Genomic DNA, 17,785 nt, shown 5'->3' with positions numbered 1-17,785 from the left:
TTCCTTGATTGCAAAATGGGATAATAATAATACCCACTTTGTCTTTTTAAACCACTTAGTGGTTAAAAAGATTAAGTGAGGTGATGAACGTAAAGCACTTAGCCCAGTGCCGGGTACTGTCACGCCTGTCCTGAAAACCATTCCCGTTGGGAAACTCCTGTCTTACTATGCCTGTCTCTGAACCTTTTACAACTTGTACTTTGTTTCATTCCAATGCCAGTAGATACGGTTTTGCTTTTTAATATCCTTTCCCCCCCTTTTCTACAAATCAATCTTCTGTACTGGAAACAGAGGTTCCCTCCTACTAATGTCCTATCCTTGCTGGCCAGGCCATTCCCCAGGGACACTTAGTGTTTTCTTTAACTAGACATTAACCTGGGGCAGGAGAAAAACAAGTCTATTTCTGCATCAGTGGAGCAGTTCTTCAGATGCCCTCAGGTTTTCAAATGCTGGAAATCCTTCGCTCATTAATCAGGGTTTCAAATGAGTGCCTGTCTTCTAGCTGATGGCCAAAGCTGTGGAAGGAGGAAAAAACCCAGAGTAGGTCCTACCTAGAGTCTGCCCCTAGTGGCTGTCTGAACTCATCCAGAATGACCACGTCTGAATATACATATTTAAAATATTTCTTCCATCTCCCCCTCCTTCTGGGAAAGTTATCTTTACGCATTTGGCTCAAGGCCTGTTCAAGTTTTTCTGGAGGCAGCCAGATTTGAAACACTCAAGAACACAGATGTCGGAACGGCAGAAAAAGGAGGAGCTCTCCCACCATTGCTGGAGTGAACTGTTGGCCGTCTGACAGCAAACCTTTTGGGAAAGAGCCAGCCTTGTCACCATGCTGGAGGGCTTCATGGGGGAACGGATGTGATGATAGCAAAGGGGTTGAGCGAAACACTGGCAGGTGCCCACTTCCTGGCTCTACTTACTTCTTGCCATTCATCTGCCCTCCAAGCGTAGAGTGGACACAGCGGGGCTTGGCAGGCGCGCTCTGACTCCGGTCTAGTGTATGGGTTGCACTCGGTCTCTCCGGCTATTTTGTGTGTTCCCAGCTGACAGCCCACATTTCTCCGCCGCACGCCTTGGCCACAGGACACTGAGCACTAAAAGGACAAGAGCGCGTAAGTGGGAGCTTCGGGTCATTTGGGGGAGGGAGTAATCATCGGGGTGGAGAGGGTCACAGATCTGGGGACCGCATTCCTAATCCAATGACCCTCACAGCTATCACAAGGCTTTCTAATTTCCAGTGAAAGGGACCCAAGAGAATGTCTTAAATCTGCAAACTCACTGCCTATCAAAGGCGGTTGAGTGAGGAAGAGACTCAAGTTAGGGGGAAATCTTTCAGGTTAACCGAACTCTTGGACAGTGGAATAGGCTAGGGGAGATCATTCCGAGACATTCAGTACAACCTAGAAGTAGTGCTGCCACGTGAAATGAAAATCCCAAATGATTTCTATCCTGGAAGGTTGAAGGGTCTTGAAAATTGGAGATACAGTTCTGTACAAGAGAATTTCTTGGCAGATGCAAAATATAACTCAAGGAGAGTAAATCACTGAAGCTTTCAGGGCCTTATAAATAGAATTTGTTTCTTCCCTCTCTTCTTCTTCTTGCTCCTATTCCTAGAGATAGGGAATTTTTTTTTTAACTATGGAATTCGTTAAAGTATTTGTATCTATTTACAACCTCGGATGAATATACAAAAAATAAAAGCTGACCAAAAAAAAAAAATTTCCTTGGGTGTTGTGTTTTCAGTCCGTGAAAAATACTGTTAATCAGGCTGAAACGTTTTGTTGACCAAGCTGCACAGCACCCTATTAGTCTGTAATTAACTTTCCTCTAAATTAATTTTTTTAATGGTTTCCTCATTGCTGGGTTTCATAATCTCACTTATGGTCAGGCCAAGAATTACTGTCTTTATTAAGCTTTTGACATTCAGAAACTAAAGGCAACATCTGACTGGAAAGAACAGCCTATTACTTCACTTGGCTATTAAAAACTGTTTCCAAGTTTTTGTGATAGCTCAGCTGCCATTCATTTGTCTAACTGAGAAAACAAGCTTAACATACACTAAAGCCATATTCCTAAGAGGACGGTCTTGGTAAAGAATAGAACCACGCTTTTAAATTAGACAAAAATTCTTGTCCAATTAACCTGCAGCAGGAGTCATCCTCCTCTGAGGCTAATGGGAATTTACTAACAAGAAGCACACCCTAATGAATTCTGCTGCATAATATTATTTCCGTTTCAGATTCTAAGAAAATAGGTGGTAGTGTTTAGAAGGCATCTTGGGAAATAATATCATTTCAGATGAGTCTATGCCAGGCAGGAGCTTAAATGTTCACATCAAAGCTAGCTGAAGAGAAGGAAATATTTTGGAGCAGCACAGCTACTATTGTTTGGGTTTAATTGTATTAATTGGATTGAATGAGTTTGTGACCCACAAGGAACCAGACTTTTCATGTCATTATGTTCTTGGTGGAATGAGAGGGTGCCTGATTGCCTTGTGTACAGAGGATGGCCATTTCATACTTATGGGAGCTACGTGTATATTTCCCATTGATTACACAGGAAATGGATGAACTGCAACATAGGAGAGTTAGCACATGAATGACAGAAATCATCAGCAGCCACTGACAATAAACAACAACCAAAATACCCTTTGGCTATTTGAATTTGGGGTCTTAAAAAAATCAAACAGTACCCTTCCGGAACAATGTATCCAAATGGAAACACAAGGAAAAAATGAGAACAATTAAGTAAACAAATTTGAGTTTGGCATAGAGCTAATACATATTCAAAATCTCGTAACGCTTTAATAAGGTAAAGAAAAAGGAAAAAAACGTTAAAGGCTTTCAGGGTGTTTACTATTCCGGCTCTAAGTAAATGAAACTTCTTTTTTGTTACTGAGTAAATTATTACTTACTGTTCAGCAAAGGCAAGGTATTAAGAGCCATAAGCAACCTGTATTTTAAAAATTATTTCTACAATGTTTGATATTTTTTCAAAAGATAAAGGAAGTCTCAGTGATACAGTATGTCACTGTGCCTTCCGATTTCATAGTGTCAAAGCTAGCCCTGAATTAACACATTCAAAAGTTTCGACAGGACTTATATGCACAGTAAGGTGTAAGCCCTGCCTCTGTGAATACTGCATCCATGGTAATCTTTGTTCAAAATGAAGCATACTGCATCAGAGTTAGTTCTCCGCGTTTAACTTTTCTTCCTGTGCTGTCTCAGGGGAGGCAACATTTTGCATACAGAGACAGCCAGGCTTGCTTGGTGAATTCTGAGAGATTTGTGCGGAAGCCCCATGAATAAAACAGCATCAAAAAGACCTCTGCATGACCCTGGAGGTGCTGATGGTGGTGGTGTATGCACGTGTGCGTGCTTAATTCTTCTTGTTTTATTTAGTCCACCTTTAAGTTATTCTGCAGAATAAAGAGGTTGAGCCGTGTCTATTAACATGTCCCCCTCCTCTGTCCCATCTATCATTTCTGCATGGCAGTCTATTTGTGCCGGTTTGAAAGTAGATGTTTTTAGTTCCAAACTACTGAGCTGGGAGCTGTGTTTCACCTCTCTGTACTCCCTACTGTGCAATGCTAGTATGCAGAACTCACCGATTTAAAGGGGAAACGATGCTTATTTCCACAGATAAAAAGAATCTCTATGGAACTTCTGATGTTTAGGGAATTGTAGTATACACTTGAAAACCTGGAAAGAATTTTACATACTTTTTTCCAGTACAACTATTGCAACCATGGCAGTGACATTATTTAAAAGGAGGGATTAGTTTGAAAAATAACTATATGAACCAACTTTAATAAATAATAACTGGTAACGACAATAGCAAACTTAGTAAGCATTTACTAGCCGAGGCTCTATTCTAGGGTTTCTCAACCTAATAATTCATTTTTGTTGGGGGTGTCCTGTGCATTGTAGAAAGTTTAGGAGCATCCCTGGACTAGACTACCCTAGTACATGTCAGTTGCATTTCCCCTCCTCTGCCAAAGTGAGATAACCAAAACTGTCTCTAGACACTGCCAGACGTCCCAAGAGATACAGAATCACTGCCAGTTGAGACCTTAGTTCTATGCTAAGCATCTTGCATAAAATATCTTTCATACTTCCTAGTAAACCTTTTAAGTAGATACTCCACAAATAAATAAAGCAAAGAACAGAGATAATCACCCTAACTCAAGCAAAAACAAAAACAGAAAATAGTCCAAGTAAATTCTATCCTAGGCAATAAACCAAAGCTACCGTGGATTAAAATTTGGCTTCCAGTTTAAAATATGGTGCTAATATTATGCAGGCTCTTGTACATCAGCAAGAGTGTGGGTGAAAAGCCTGTATTCAAACAATTCAACATCAATGCTTGCAGTTCAAATACAAAGTAACAAGAAAGCACAAATCGCTAAGGCAACTCTAGTTCTCATCACTGACCATGTGCATATGGTTTCCCTGACTTCTCAAAGGACACAGGCTACACATTTGCCAGGTTTCTCCATTAGACACTTGCAGAATACTTCAGAATCAGACACCACAACCAAGCCGCTCTCATTGTAATTACAAGAAAAATCCCAACCAAAAATGGCTGGTAGATTCATAATGCAATCTGCCAGTTACCATTTTGGCATGAGCACTGAAGAGCTTTTAAAAATTAGGTATTTCTCTGAATTTAAGACACCACTGATACCAAGACACAGTATTACATTTTGTATCACTCAGAAAGAGAACAAGAGCAACTAATTAAATCACGGCCTTCCATTGGTTGTTAGCCCCATCCTGACCACAGAAATGTTAAAATATGAAAAAAACAGGCATCTCAGGATTGAATGAATTCATGATTGATAAATGATGATAAAGTATAAAGTGTTACTTTCATTCTACTCTGATGATTTATTGTTTAGTCCTAATCTTCATTTGTTTGAAAAGCCTTTCTATAGGAACAGGACACATTAAAAATTTTTTATTCTGGAATGCTATTTTTTTTTTTTTTTTTTTGTGGTACGCGGGCCTCTCACTGTTGTGGCCTCTCACTGTTGCGGCCTCTCCCGTTGCGGAGCACAGGCTCTGGACGCGCAGGCTCAGCGGCCATGGCTCACGGGCCCAGCCGCTCCGCGGCACGTGGGAATCTTCCCGGACCGGGGAACGAACCCGTGTCCCCTGCATCGGCAGGCGGACTCTCAACCACTGCGCCACCACGGAAGCCCCAATGCTTTTGAATCATGTGACTACAAAGCCTTCACATTTATCAAGCTGAATCAAGAAATGGATGCTGATTGTGTCTGAAAATTTCATCCCTCAGCTCTTTATCAAAATCATGTAAACAAACTGAACATGACCTTTTGAAAAAAAAAATGCTTTCAAACTTTATTGAGGATGTTTTCCAATAAAAGCTATTCTTTTTTTGGAAAAATTTCCTTGACACATTCCAGATTTTCAAAAGATGTAAAAGTGAAACATCCCGCTTTAAACCTCAAAACACCAATTCTGAGGGAGAGACAAAGAAGAGTAGCAAGGCTATACTAGTTTCCTATCCCAATATTCTATATGCCTTGTTATCGTCACACATTTTGACATGATGAGAAATTGCAATAATTATTCTCCCTACCTTGAAGATGAGATGACTAGAATATAGCTACCAGCAGAAAACAGAACGACCAGATATAAAACTTTCTAAACATTGTTGCAAATGAATAATCGTTATTCTTGCTTTATATTACTGCCTTAGGGATATTTCTGTTTACTATGGGATCATTAGTAAACCAATAACCTTTAATCATGCAGACTGTCTTTCTCCATCAAACTCTGGGTCTGATTATTTTCAGGTATGCTTCTAAATTGCAAATTGGATTTTACCCATGCAGCATCTTGTCTTGCCTGCTTTTATAATTCATTTCTATAAATCAAATCAGAGCATTAGAAAGTTGGCCACAGATCATTACGTAACTGTGTTTACTTGCATTTTCCACAAAGGTAACTAGACTTTTCTAAGCAATCCTTTTGAACAGGTGTGGGTCTTTTCTAGGGAGGGATTCCGATAATCCTATTACCTTATGTTTGAAAAAACCCCAAGGGTTCAAACCTAATCATCCCAGCTTTGTGAACAATTTTAGACTTCCCATCAAGATCACAGGATACTAGAGTAAAACTCACTCTGTGTTTACCAATAAAGAGTGAAAGATTCTTTTAATCATCCTTTTATTGAATGAATTGGCCTTTATAATGAATACCATTTACATACTCTCAACTTAATATTCAGGACAAGATGCAAATAGTTATGTCCAAGGGACATAAAGAAAAGTAAAAGAGCATGAAAGTGTGCAAGAGGACAAGCTAATTAGTGTGGTATCTTAAATAATGTTAGCTGTAGGCTTTTACATGCATTGAATAGCTCCCAAAATAAAAAGGGCTGGAAGTTACAGATGACAGTAGTCACTTAAGACAAACCATTAAGGATGACCAGTATGAAATACTGCCTAGAAATCTGGTCCCTTAAGGAAGCCAGAGGAGGAGCTAGCTCTGGCTGGGCACAGATGCTTTGATGGTTAAAACAAAAATAAAAACAAAACATGATCACCATGATAAGAGCATTGAGAGGGATGAGGCTCCCCTGCTGGGGAATGATGCAGGCCATGTTTTATTTCTCTGTGAAGAGAATGAGACTGTGAGGTTTGGGAGACGATGATGGCAGCTCAGGGCATTTAAGGAAAATTCACGTTTCTAGAGGAATTTTCTATTAGTCATGTTCAAATGGAGGATTCTCAATTCCTCCTCATGCTAACACACCTGTGCAAAGCTTCTTTGGGGTATCAGGAATCAAGAACCAGGCCCTGAAAGCATCAATTCTAGAGGCTGCTAACCTTGAACCTAGTTTTCTATTGCTTCTCCGGAGTACCTTCATACATCTCCACTGCATAGGAGAGCTACAAATTCAGTAAAACCTTCCTGAATCAGATTAATGGAGAGAAAGAACACACTGAATACAGAATATGTGAAAAGAAATCGGGCCTTATTACTTTTAAGTAAGCACCTCAACCAAGCTGAGGAAATGGACAAGTGTGGAGTGACAAGATCTACTTTAAGGGCCACATATGAGTGACTTCTGTTCACCCCTCAATTGTTTATAGGTAAACAGAAGCTTCTCAAGTTCCCTCCTGAATTCAATAGGGAAACTCTCCCACCCAGTTCCTGACTAGGTTACCAAAGGTTCAGAATTAGTAGAGTCTAACTGTAGTCAGTTTCTTGGGTACTTCCTCTCCTTCCCCACTGGATATACACACATCGCACTCATCCAAGTAAAAAAAATATTACTTTTGAGATCTTATTAGATTTAAGACCCCAGAGCTAGGTACATGGCATTCATTACTGCTTTAAATCCTCATAAGAGCTATATGAAGTCAGCTCGCCAAGGTCGAACAAATCACCCAAGGTTGCAGAGCTAGGAAATGACAGAGAACTTCCCCATCTGTCCCCCACCTCTTTTGCATACAAGCTAACAGGCAGAGAAGTATTCTCGAATACTTTATATTGACAGCCTTTTCTTTAAGAACCTCAAAGGTAAATTCAGACTCAATTCCTGCCAGGTAACATAGTCAACCTTACTAGAATCTGAATTAGTGGTTTTTTAAGTGGTCAATAGTAATAAAAATGCCATCAGCGAAGGATTGAGGGGCTACTCCGTCCTAGACAGCTGACATCTACATCTACCACCGCTTGGAATTAATCCTCGCAACCCTCACAACTGTCCTATTGTAGATGGTATCCAAAGTGCCAAGGGCTGAAGCCACTTGCCCAAGGTCCCACAGCTAGCGAGTATCCTGACATAAAGCTGTTTCCCTCCCTGTCCCCAGTCCCCTCTGAAAAACCAAAACCGCGCAGGGAAACAAGCCAGCACACTGGTGTCAGCCACGTGGCCGAAGGTAAGGAAGCAGTCACGAGAGGAGAAGCATTGCTCACCTGACTCCACGCGCCAGCCTTCCACTTGGGGCATCTTCCTCCTCGGCACTTTCTGTGCCCATTTGGCTTAGCAAGGTGTTTACAGTAATCACTTTCTAAATGACTTCCATCTTTTGCCATGCAGTAAACATTTCGTTGTTTATGCCCTCGACCACAAGAGACAGAACACTGAAATATAAAGCAACGGCAAGGTTGTTTTTTTTTTAAATCACAAGGAATTTGATAAAAACCTGTGTCGTGAGATGTTACGATCATGCCTAATGCGAGTCACCATCCCCCCTTTTGCAGTGCCATTTTGGATAACACCTCAAGGCTCAACACGGAAGGAAGGCAGCAATGGAGAAAACCATGTGGACAGCATGACAGCAGGAATCCTGTTTAGTATCTTGGGTCACTCAAGAACGAGGGTAAATCCTGGTAATTTAGGCCAAAAATGAAGCCCACGAACCTGAAATTACCATGAAATTCTGATTTACAGAAGTCCTACTATGAATTAGTTAGGATTCCTTTCGGACATCTCACTTCATGCAATCGCTGATCAAGACATTTCTTCAACAAACTACCTCACAATTCACTCTTTTGGATAAAGGTGTGTTTACAAATTCAGCTGTGTCCCATTTCCTAGTGAACTGATTTAAGGAAACTCTTCTACCATTTTTCAGAGGAGAAGCTCTCATTTTCCCAGTCCATTGGAAAGGAGGTGAAAAAGGCATGTTAGAAACTGAAAGGTAAGCTAGCAGGTGGGTCAGTGCCAAGTTTGGGAGGGAGGCATTACCTTTCAACTTTGATCTGCAGGTTCACTGAACTGTTTTAATGTGACCTTGTCTGACCACATCTAAGAAACTTGACTTTGATTTCAGAGTAGGTTTCTCAGAAAGGTTTAGGAATCAAAGGGCTCATGGCATCAGGACAAAAATTTGATATGACAGCTTCTTGTGGAATAGGCAAGAGGCTGGCCCCCATAAGTATGCTGAGATATTCAACGTCCATTGCCTCATTAGCGATTACAGAAGTCATTACCACTTGGAGCATAAGCTTACTGGCTCCCGTTTTCAAGACACATTATTTCCCAATATAATGTCCTTACATGTCAGAGGGAAATGAGCTTAACAATGAAGAGCAAAATGTGAAAACACAACAAAAATAGATTTCAAGTGCCATTTCCTTCTACTCAGTGTTTCTAATTTCCCCTGCTAACTCTGTGATTTTGTTAACTTAAATGGCCAAACTACCCTTTTATGCCTAATAGGTAAATAGCACCATGTAAAACATGTAGCCTAACATAAATCCAAACACTATTACCAAGCAAGCTCAAAGTGATCCCATTCATAAATGTGTCAGACACGTTTTTCTAGTAAACATAAACCATTATAAAAATTCCAATAAAAAAAAAATTCCAATAGCAGCTGCTAGAGAAATTTAAAATATGTATATTAATATGTTTGGCTATAACTTTTTACTTTAGGAGATGGAAATGTTGTTTTGAGCTCTCATCTTGTGAGTATTATGATTTGGAGTAGTCATCCTGGCACTAATAGAGTGTACAGTGTGGAAGGAAAGAACTGAATTTAGATATCTACACCAAAACAAAAATATCCATCCTTCAACGTACAGTGTTTTGATGTATATAAAGGCTTTGGGCTATAATTCGAGAAGGCTTTTAGAATGAACCTCCAAGAAGTATACCTATAAACCAATTGTCTAATGACTTACACACAGATAATCCCTGTTATCAGTGACTATTTTAATATTTAAAAATGTTACTTCCACCAAAAAATACAGGCACAGTTAGAATCTGAGGTGAGATCATTTGTTTATTCAGCAAACATTTATTGAGCACCTACTAAGTTTCATACGTTATGCAAAGTGCTGGGAATACAGTGATAAGTAAAACTGATGTAATTCCAGCCCTCATGGAGTTTACAGACCAGTGAGGGAGGCCAGCACTGATCAAGTGATGACAAAAATAAATATATACATGCTAACTGAGATGAGTACTCTGAAGAAAACAAGCTGGAGTGGTTGCAAGAGGGCTCTCTGAGGCATTCCCTGGGGCCAGACCATGCAGAGCTCATAGGTCATAATAATATAGTTCATTCTCCATGAGAGGGAAAATCACTGAGGAGTTTTAAGTTGGGGTAAGACACAGTCTGATTTTTCTTTCAAAAATTCTACTTTGACTACCAGCTAGGCAATGAGTGGAAATACAGCATAAGTGGAAACAAGAAAACTGCTCAGGAAGCTAATGCATTTGTTCAAGCAAGAGGTGATGGTGGCATAGATTAGGGTGCAGAGTGGAGGGGTGAAGGAAGTTGGTGAATTGAAGACGCATTTTTTGAAGTAGGAAGGTCTCCTGGGTTTCTGGTATGGGCAACTGGATGGACAGTGATGACATGAATCGAGATGGGAAAAACTGCATTGGGAGTCAAGAATATATTACTTTGTAGGAAATGAGCTGAACTTAAAGGATATGGATTCATGGGTGGTAATGTGCTTGATTATGGTGAAGAAATAGACATAGTTGTCTTATTAATCAGATGAACATGGGTCAACTTAAAGCAAGTCTACCTTGAAGGATCATCATTTCAATATACAAACGGTCCAGACAAGCTGTCCCTTCGTATGGAGGAGAGAAAGAGAATTGGTGGAAATGCTGATTTAGTAATCTACCCCATTGATCTGTCAGTTCCATGAGGGCAGGGATTATGGAAGTTTTGTTCATCACTATACTCCAGCACTTTGCACAATTCTTGGAACTTAGTAGGTGCTCAGTAAATGTTGAATACACAAATGAAACAAATCCCATTTAGTGGTCACTGGAAGAGATAACCGAAAAGTAGGAAGCAATCTACAGAGGCAGAATTAGAAAAGGCACAGCTTTCTCCCATTTATTGGGTGCCAGTCACTGCTCTAAGACTTTATATACAATTATCTCATTTAATCATTCCAAAAACCATAGAGATAGGTACTATTACTGGAGACAAATGGTGTTTTCAAAATGGCATAACCAAAATGCTTTATATGTATGTATCTCTTCCCACATGACTCCAATCCAAGTGGCTAGATGACTGTTGGGAACATAACAGCACAATGAAAATAATTCAGTTATCAGCAACATCACTGATAATAATTCATCTGAGGGGCACCACTGGTGTAACCAACATCTATTGCCCATGAAATGAAGATAGATGAAGTTGATACGAAATATGAAGCCTTAAAAATCTTTTAAATATCTGGATTAGTTGCATCCCACCCATTCCTATGTGTGGTTTTCTTATTTGGGAACCTCAATGGAACTGACTTGGAAAACACCATGCAATACTACACATATTATTTGCCTCAAATTAAGATCTAAAAGAGATAAGGAAATTCACAAGGTATCTAATCTGACAGCAAACACTTTTCATTTCATGCTTTCTAACTTACCAATGAAGAAAAGCAGCTGCTTGTGGAAATTTTCCTATCTAACAGGTTTATTAGTGGGTCTATTATGATCTCATAAAGAAGTTATCATCTTGATAATCAAACACAGGTTTCAGCTCTTCTATTCTGAGGGAAATTTCCATCTGATTTTTTCCAGTCCTTTCCCAGGCAGTGATTTTTGCATCAATGTGCATCACAGATTATAACAGTTAAATTTGGAGTGTCACCTAGTACATATTATTTATTGGCTACGTATCTGAGGGTTCTTGCTCTGGGGAATATTTAATTCCTCATATTTACAGCCAAAATAATCTCCTAGTTTGCCAGTAGGACTCTTGACTTTTTCCTCTGGGGAAACAATCCAACTTGTTTAAGAGAATGATTTCCCCCAACTTTGGGCAACACTCTCAAACAAAGTAATCTCTGCTTGTTACATAGAAACACCAAGGTCAGTATCTCAAATGCCTGGGCTTTTGTTTCTGTGAGGTCATTCAAAGGGAATGTTTAATGTGGAGCTTTGTTCAGATGTTGTCTTTACTTTTTAGACGAAGGTCTAAGAGTTTAAAATCCTTGCATTTCAACACATCTGGTGGAAACAGAACTGGCTCCCTCTCTAGAGGTAGCTCTGGATGTGGTGTGGATTTCTGTCTCACTGTTCCTGGTGTGCTGTCCCTGGCATTAGGGTCGTCCTGCATCGGTTCTTTCACTTATACTGAGGGGCTGGGTCTCTGTCGCCAAGAAGCCAGCAAACAACCCCAGTGTGTCTGCTTGGATGAGAAGGGGTGAAGACCTAGAAAGAATGAGATCTCCAGCATTGCCAAGGCTGCTGAGAACCTGGACAACCAAATAGAGATGGGAGGACCACACGGAATTGGTAAGGACGCCATGAGGAACCAAGAAGGAATAGGAAGGGGAGGGCTTAGGTCAGGGATGCACACAGAATCTGGCTAGAAGGAAGCTTCTCGATGGGGCTAGAGGATGCTGGGGCTCAGAGGAAGCACCGGAGTGGATGGGGTGTGGGCCAGGACTGCCTGAGTCGTAGCAGGTGCTTACACATACGGGGTAATAGATGGTCTAGGAGGACAGTCCCAGCAGAGTGGGCACAGTTGAGTGTGTCTCTGTGATTCCTATTTCCAAGTGATCTGTATACATAAGATTCTGTTTATATGAAATGCCTTATGGAGGATGTTGATCAACTAGTCCGTATTTCCAACCAGAGGACTGGTTGACAGCAGGTTAGAAGTAAGAATTGAGAAGCCAAGAGAAAGGTCATATACTAGAATCCATTACCAAGCTAAGCCAAGACTCTGATAATCTAAAGATTTTTGACAATCAGGTTGAACCATCACTCTGAGACTGGTGGGCAGAGTTCAGTGGTGAGACAGGAGACTGTACTAATTATTATTCAAGGCCTTTCCCTTGTGATTCTATAAAATATGAAAAAAACATCTAAATCACTTCATCTAAAAAATGAAGTGTGTCTTTTCATAACGACAAGCTCTTCTTTTTCTTTTCAACAAGCTCTTGATTCTACTCTCATTTTGACTTTGTTTAAGAAACATAAAGGCAGACCTCATCTGGAAAGTATGATATCAAAAAGGAGGCAATGCTCAGGCCCATGGTTCAGAACTGCCTTTGCCAGTTATAATGACAAGTGAAGTGAGTATTGCATGAACATCACACAATCAGAAAAGGCAAAGGGATTCCAGCCTGTACCCACTGTTCCACCTGGGGCGGGGGGAAGAATGTGGAGTGCAAAGATAGATTTAGGGATCAAAGTTTCAAATCTGCTCAGCGCAAGACCTGGAAAACCATGTGGGCTCGTCACACAGAAAAAAGATAGTAGCTGCAATCCACATATGTTGATTACTGCTTTCCACACTGTAGGCACTGAGCAAATATTTATGGGAATGAATGAATACATGAAAGCTATAGCCATCATAGAAGTGTACTATAAACCAAATGTCATGTTTTCCTAAAGGTTTCAAGAAAGAACCACCTGGAATCTGACGCCCAGTGCTAATGCTGAACTGATTTGGCAGTTATTTAAATTCAAAGAGGCCACCCCAAAGGTACTCTTTTCAGTTGGAGCAGAGCTATTAGAAATCACACCATGAGCGCTTACTATGAGTGGGACCATAAGCTGAAGGCTACTGGCTTCTCCTATTTAATCCCTACAGCAACCTTGTGGCTCAGGTACTATTAGGATTCCTCTTTACAAATAAGGAGACTGAGGATTAAAGAGGTGACCTCACTTGCCCAGGGTCACAGAGCCACGAAGCAAGCAGCGTTAGCCTTCACATATAGCATGTGTTTTTCCAGAACCGCCATTTTCTTCCCTAAGTTATACTGAAGAAAGGGCTTGGTTAAGAAAACAGGCTGCTCACCCCTGCTTACCCATGGTGATAACAGAAAACCAGGACTTTAAAGAAATGTCCCTTAAGACTATTTTAGAGACCTCTGTGACTCCTTAGTCTCCCAGGAAGAGGATGGTTATGCAACCTATTTCTGACTTTAATACTTTCTTCACAAACTCTTTAACACCCTGGGAAGAGAGATGCTGTGAAAAGTAAACACACCATCATGTACAATAATATAAATATAAATAAAGAGCCACATTTCTCTTTGCCCAAAGCCACACTCTGGTTTTCTCTTGGCCATTTGTCAAGGTCGATTCACCTTTGGCATTCAGCCTGATGCCACATGGTGAACGACCATCTCTATTCACTGGTGAACGGCCCTTTGCGTGGTCACGAATGGAAGGTTACAGGTTGTAAATTTTGGCCTGCCGATCCACCAGGGATTAAGCTCTCAGATCTCTGAGCTATAGGTCATCTCAGCATATTTTATATATATTTTTATTCAGTCCATGTATTTATTTTACAAATTCAGTGCTGCGGAAAAGGAGACACGTCATGCTCACTGTCACACAGTAAAGAAGGAATAGACGTAGGCTTATGACTAGGAGCTCCTGTACCTAGCAAGGAACGCTATTTGGTGCCCTTTGCACTGGGGATTTGTGACCAGATTCTGGCGCTCTGTGTGTTGCTTGGGAACCACAGCTAACCAGGCATCCTGATTCCTTCCACTCCAACTCAGTCATGATCACATAGAGCTAGCAGGATGGGCTGGGGCCAGCCACGGCAGGTGTAGATTCTGCGCCTCTGGCTTTGAGGAATTACCAACACCAATATGAACAAGCATGGGTTTCACCACCTCTTCTTCTAAGGTACCAGTTAAAAACAAATTCCATGGGGTGGCTGTGCATGGGATTCCACAGCTCACCACATGCGTGCGTGTCTTCACCTTGCTCTAAAATGTAGCCCTTCGAGGCACAGGTTTTGGAGTCAGACAGACCTACGTTGGAGTGCTATGGGCCATTTTACCACAGTGCCATTTGGAGCAAGTTACTCTCAGCTCAGATCTGTTCTCTGTAAAATGGGGATAACAGCACTATGTATACGCAACAGGGCTGCCTTACAATTAGATGAGATAATGCATACAGAGCTCTTGGTGCTTTGGCCCGACAGTGTAAAAATCAATACATGCTCACTGTTCCTGCTACTACCACTCCTACTCAGTGGACTCTTTAAAAATATCTCCTAACATGCAGTTTAAAAGGTGAGTATTTTAAAAAATATACGTTTACTCATGGAGTCTAAAATTAACATTCTAATACAGGCACTGCTGGGTGAACGAGGAGCTCAGTCTGGCAAAATCTCCCTCTTGTGAATGGGTGAAGAGCTCTTCTTTCTAAAGGTCACAGAGAAATCCCCAGAGCAGACGTAAATGTTGATCAGTCCTCTTCTTCTGCAGCGCCCTTTTCACTCTCATAGACTATTACTTATTAATATGGTCTCTTCTAACCAGAGAAGACAGACAGACAAGAAAAAGAAAGGCACCATATCTGAAAGCCACATCTCTTTTTCACTCCCGTCACTTCCTACTCACGCTTATTATCTCAAAAACTCCTTGTGTTTCCCGTTTGTTTTTTTGTTATGTTGTTTCTTTCAATGTCCTGAAGCACACAATCCACATCAGTGATAACCATTACCAAACACACATTCACTCACTTCCCTGCTCGGTTCAGCTCAGCTGTGGCAGTGCTAAGAGTCCTTTGTCGGAAAGCGTATCTGCTCATTGGAGATGTGAACACGTTTAGGGAAATTTTTTTTTTTTTTTTTTTGCCGTACGAGGGCCTCTCACTGTTGTGGCCTCTCCCATTGTGGAGCACAGGCTCCAGACACGCAGGCTAGGGAAATTTTTATAGGGCTTCTCACAATACAAGAATGGCTCTGAACAGGGGCATCAGGGATCCAAAACGACCGAGAAGGAAACAGAGAAAGCTTGGCCAGGAAACAAGGGCTGTGACTTGAGGGCGTTAAGCCAGTGTTGACAGGCCTGCCTGATGGCCGTTCGTGTCCAGGACCACCATGGCACTTATTACCATGAAAAGAAGCTGAGAAAGCATGAGATTGGCAGGGAACACCAAGGAAGAAAGCGGATGTAGGAATCACAGTCATCGCAGCTGGATGGGGCATCGGGCCATCCTTCCAGCCCCATTACCCCCCAGTATGCCCAGCCTTTGCAGTGCTACAAAGGTCTAAGACTGTGGGAGAAAGGGAACTAAGGTTCACACGTCAACTCTTGGAGCACGCTTGAAGGCCCCTGTCAATACTATATCCAAGTAGGCGGCCTTGCATATGCCTCGCAAGGGAGATGGCAGGGCCAGGAACAGAAGGGGAGGCAGTGAGAGATGCTCATGACCGCCACCTCCCATCACCCCGCAAGAATTATGAGGTACTGGGCTCTCCAGCCATACAGCCTGCGGCCTCATAACATAACAACTTCTTATTAGAGGTGGGAAATACATTTTAACATGAAATACAGTAGCCTATGAAATTAGCTATGGAACTTGCGAAACCCAAATTGGGGTTCTTCTTATTCTGCAGGAGTGTAAATGTTAGTTTTTCTCCCCATCAAGATAGAAACAAAAACCAAGAAAATTCACAGAAGCCACACGTGGTGATTTCTACAGCGGACACATCCAATGGTGCCCTCAGGGATTTGAGGTATATTATGTCATCAGGCTCTGTTACCACTAACATGCCCTCTGATTCCCCATTCCCAAGCACAGTGCCTGTTTTGTAAGGCTTCTTTTCCCTTTCAAGGTTAGACGTGATGATTCTTTGTAACCCAACTTTAGCCAAATCACGATATTGGCATTTTTCAGGAAAGAGGTGAAGATGGTACCAGGACCCACACCCTGTGCTAGCCACAGAAGTATTTCTGAAGGCAGACTGGAAGATGGGAAGGGTAATGGGTAAGGTTTTTGTTCCAGCATCCTTTATTCTCAGCTGTTTCAAAGGTGGGTGCAGAAGAGTCTGAGTGAGTGAGTGAGTGATGGAAAAGTTATGGCTGGTGGGAACAGGGACCCCACGCTTCTTGGCGCTCTGAAGGTGGACTGTAAGGGCCCAGGCTGGAGGATTCAAGGCTACCTGGAGATGTCATTCTGCTAGAAGATGACAGACCTTGGGTAGACCCACTCATGACTTGGGCTACTGTCCCAGACAGCCAGGGACAGACCTGGGAAGCTAAAGTCACCTTTGGGAACGTTTCTGTAAAAAAGCAATGCAGGCAGGCTGTCTTTGGACTTTCATGCACCCAACCAATGTCCAGTCCTTGAGTTTCTTCCTCCTACCAAAGAGCTTTCAGTCATTTAAAAGACACTAGGGCAGGGTTCATTTAATTGCCTCTTCCAGTCTTGCTTTCTCTGCCTGTCTGGCCATTCCTGCATCAGTTTCGTGTGAAAGGAACATCTTTATCTGCCAGTATGTCAAATGTCTTACACTGAAAAATTTACAACTATTGGGGGAAAGTAGTTCATGCAGTGAATTTGCTTTTGGGTGGATACTAATGCCACCCCAGAATGGAAATATGCATACCTATCTGAGTCTGTAATCAGAGAAATATACCTCGGTGAGAGGGAAAAAGGTCATCTTAACCGTTATTGAATGAGATGTTCCTCCTCCAACTTTGCAATGCTCTACTGGTACTTCAGATAAGACCAAGTTACTATCAATGTGCGCTAGTCAAGTCCTTTGTGGCTTTCCTTGTCTCCTCCTCCTGCTTACCTTTTGCTAAAGAAAAGGCTCAAGAGTACCGCTATGAAAGGATGAGATGAGAAGAAATAAAACCCAGCTAAAATGTAAGTGGCTCACAAGATGGAAGACTGGGCATACAAGTGGCTAAAATCATGGTTGATGGTTTTCTGTGAAATTTAAATGATTCCTGCACTACTCTTGAGATTTATTCTAATGAAAATCCAAGGGTTGAGGCACAAGCATGTGGTAGTTATGAATTCAGTTCTGGAATCAATCAGACCTGCTGTGACCACTGCTATCTAT

The 17,785-nt window shown here is 41.5% G+C and overlaps 1 protein-coding gene and 1 long non-coding RNA gene across 8 annotated transcripts in view; one reads left to right on the top strand and one right to left on the bottom strand.

Annotated features, from left to right (window-relative positions):
• ADAMTS9 (ADAM metallopeptidase with thrombospondin type 1 motif 9) overlaps window positions 1-17,785 on the bottom strand; it is a 172,844-nt gene that overhangs the window by 48,888 nt on the left and 106,171 nt on the right. The window contains exons 29-30 of the mRNA XM_032648471.1: window positions 7,956-8,123; window positions 924-1,097 (exon numbers count right to left, since the gene is read on the bottom strand). Of these exons, the coding sequence (XP_032504362.1) occupies window positions 924-1,097; window positions 7,956-8,123 (342 nt within the window). The remainder of the gene's footprint in view (window positions 1-923; window positions 1,098-7,955; window positions 8,124-17,785) is intronic.
• The window catches only part of LOC116761952, a 34,712-nt gene continuing 17,936 nt past the window's right edge, over window positions 1,010-17,785 (top strand). For 3 of the 7 annotated variants that reach the window (XR_004352173.1, XR_004352172.1, XR_004352170.1), the window contains exons 1-7: window positions 1,010-1,115; window positions 8,244-8,683; window positions 12,061-12,252; window positions 12,935-13,037; window positions 13,360-13,450; window positions 16,363-16,450; window positions 16,612-16,701. This is a non-coding gene — a long non-coding RNA (uncharacterized LOC116761952). The remainder of the gene's footprint in view (window positions 1,116-8,243; window positions 8,684-12,060; window positions 12,253-12,934; window positions 13,038-13,359; window positions 13,451-16,362; window positions 16,451-16,611; window positions 16,702-17,785) is intronic. The other 4 variants (XR_004352174.1, XR_004352171.1, XR_004352176.1 and 1 more) reach the window with 4 other exon arrangements.

This window comes from Phocoena sinus, chromosome 11 (assembly GCF_008692025.1).
Source record: "Phocoena sinus isolate mPhoSin1 chromosome 11, mPhoSin1.pri, whole genome shotgun sequence".
Taxonomy (NCBI): domain Eukaryota; kingdom Metazoa; phylum Chordata; class Mammalia; order Artiodactyla; family Phocoenidae; genus Phocoena; species Phocoena sinus.
This window is presented reverse-complemented; position numbering and strand designations above follow the sequence as displayed.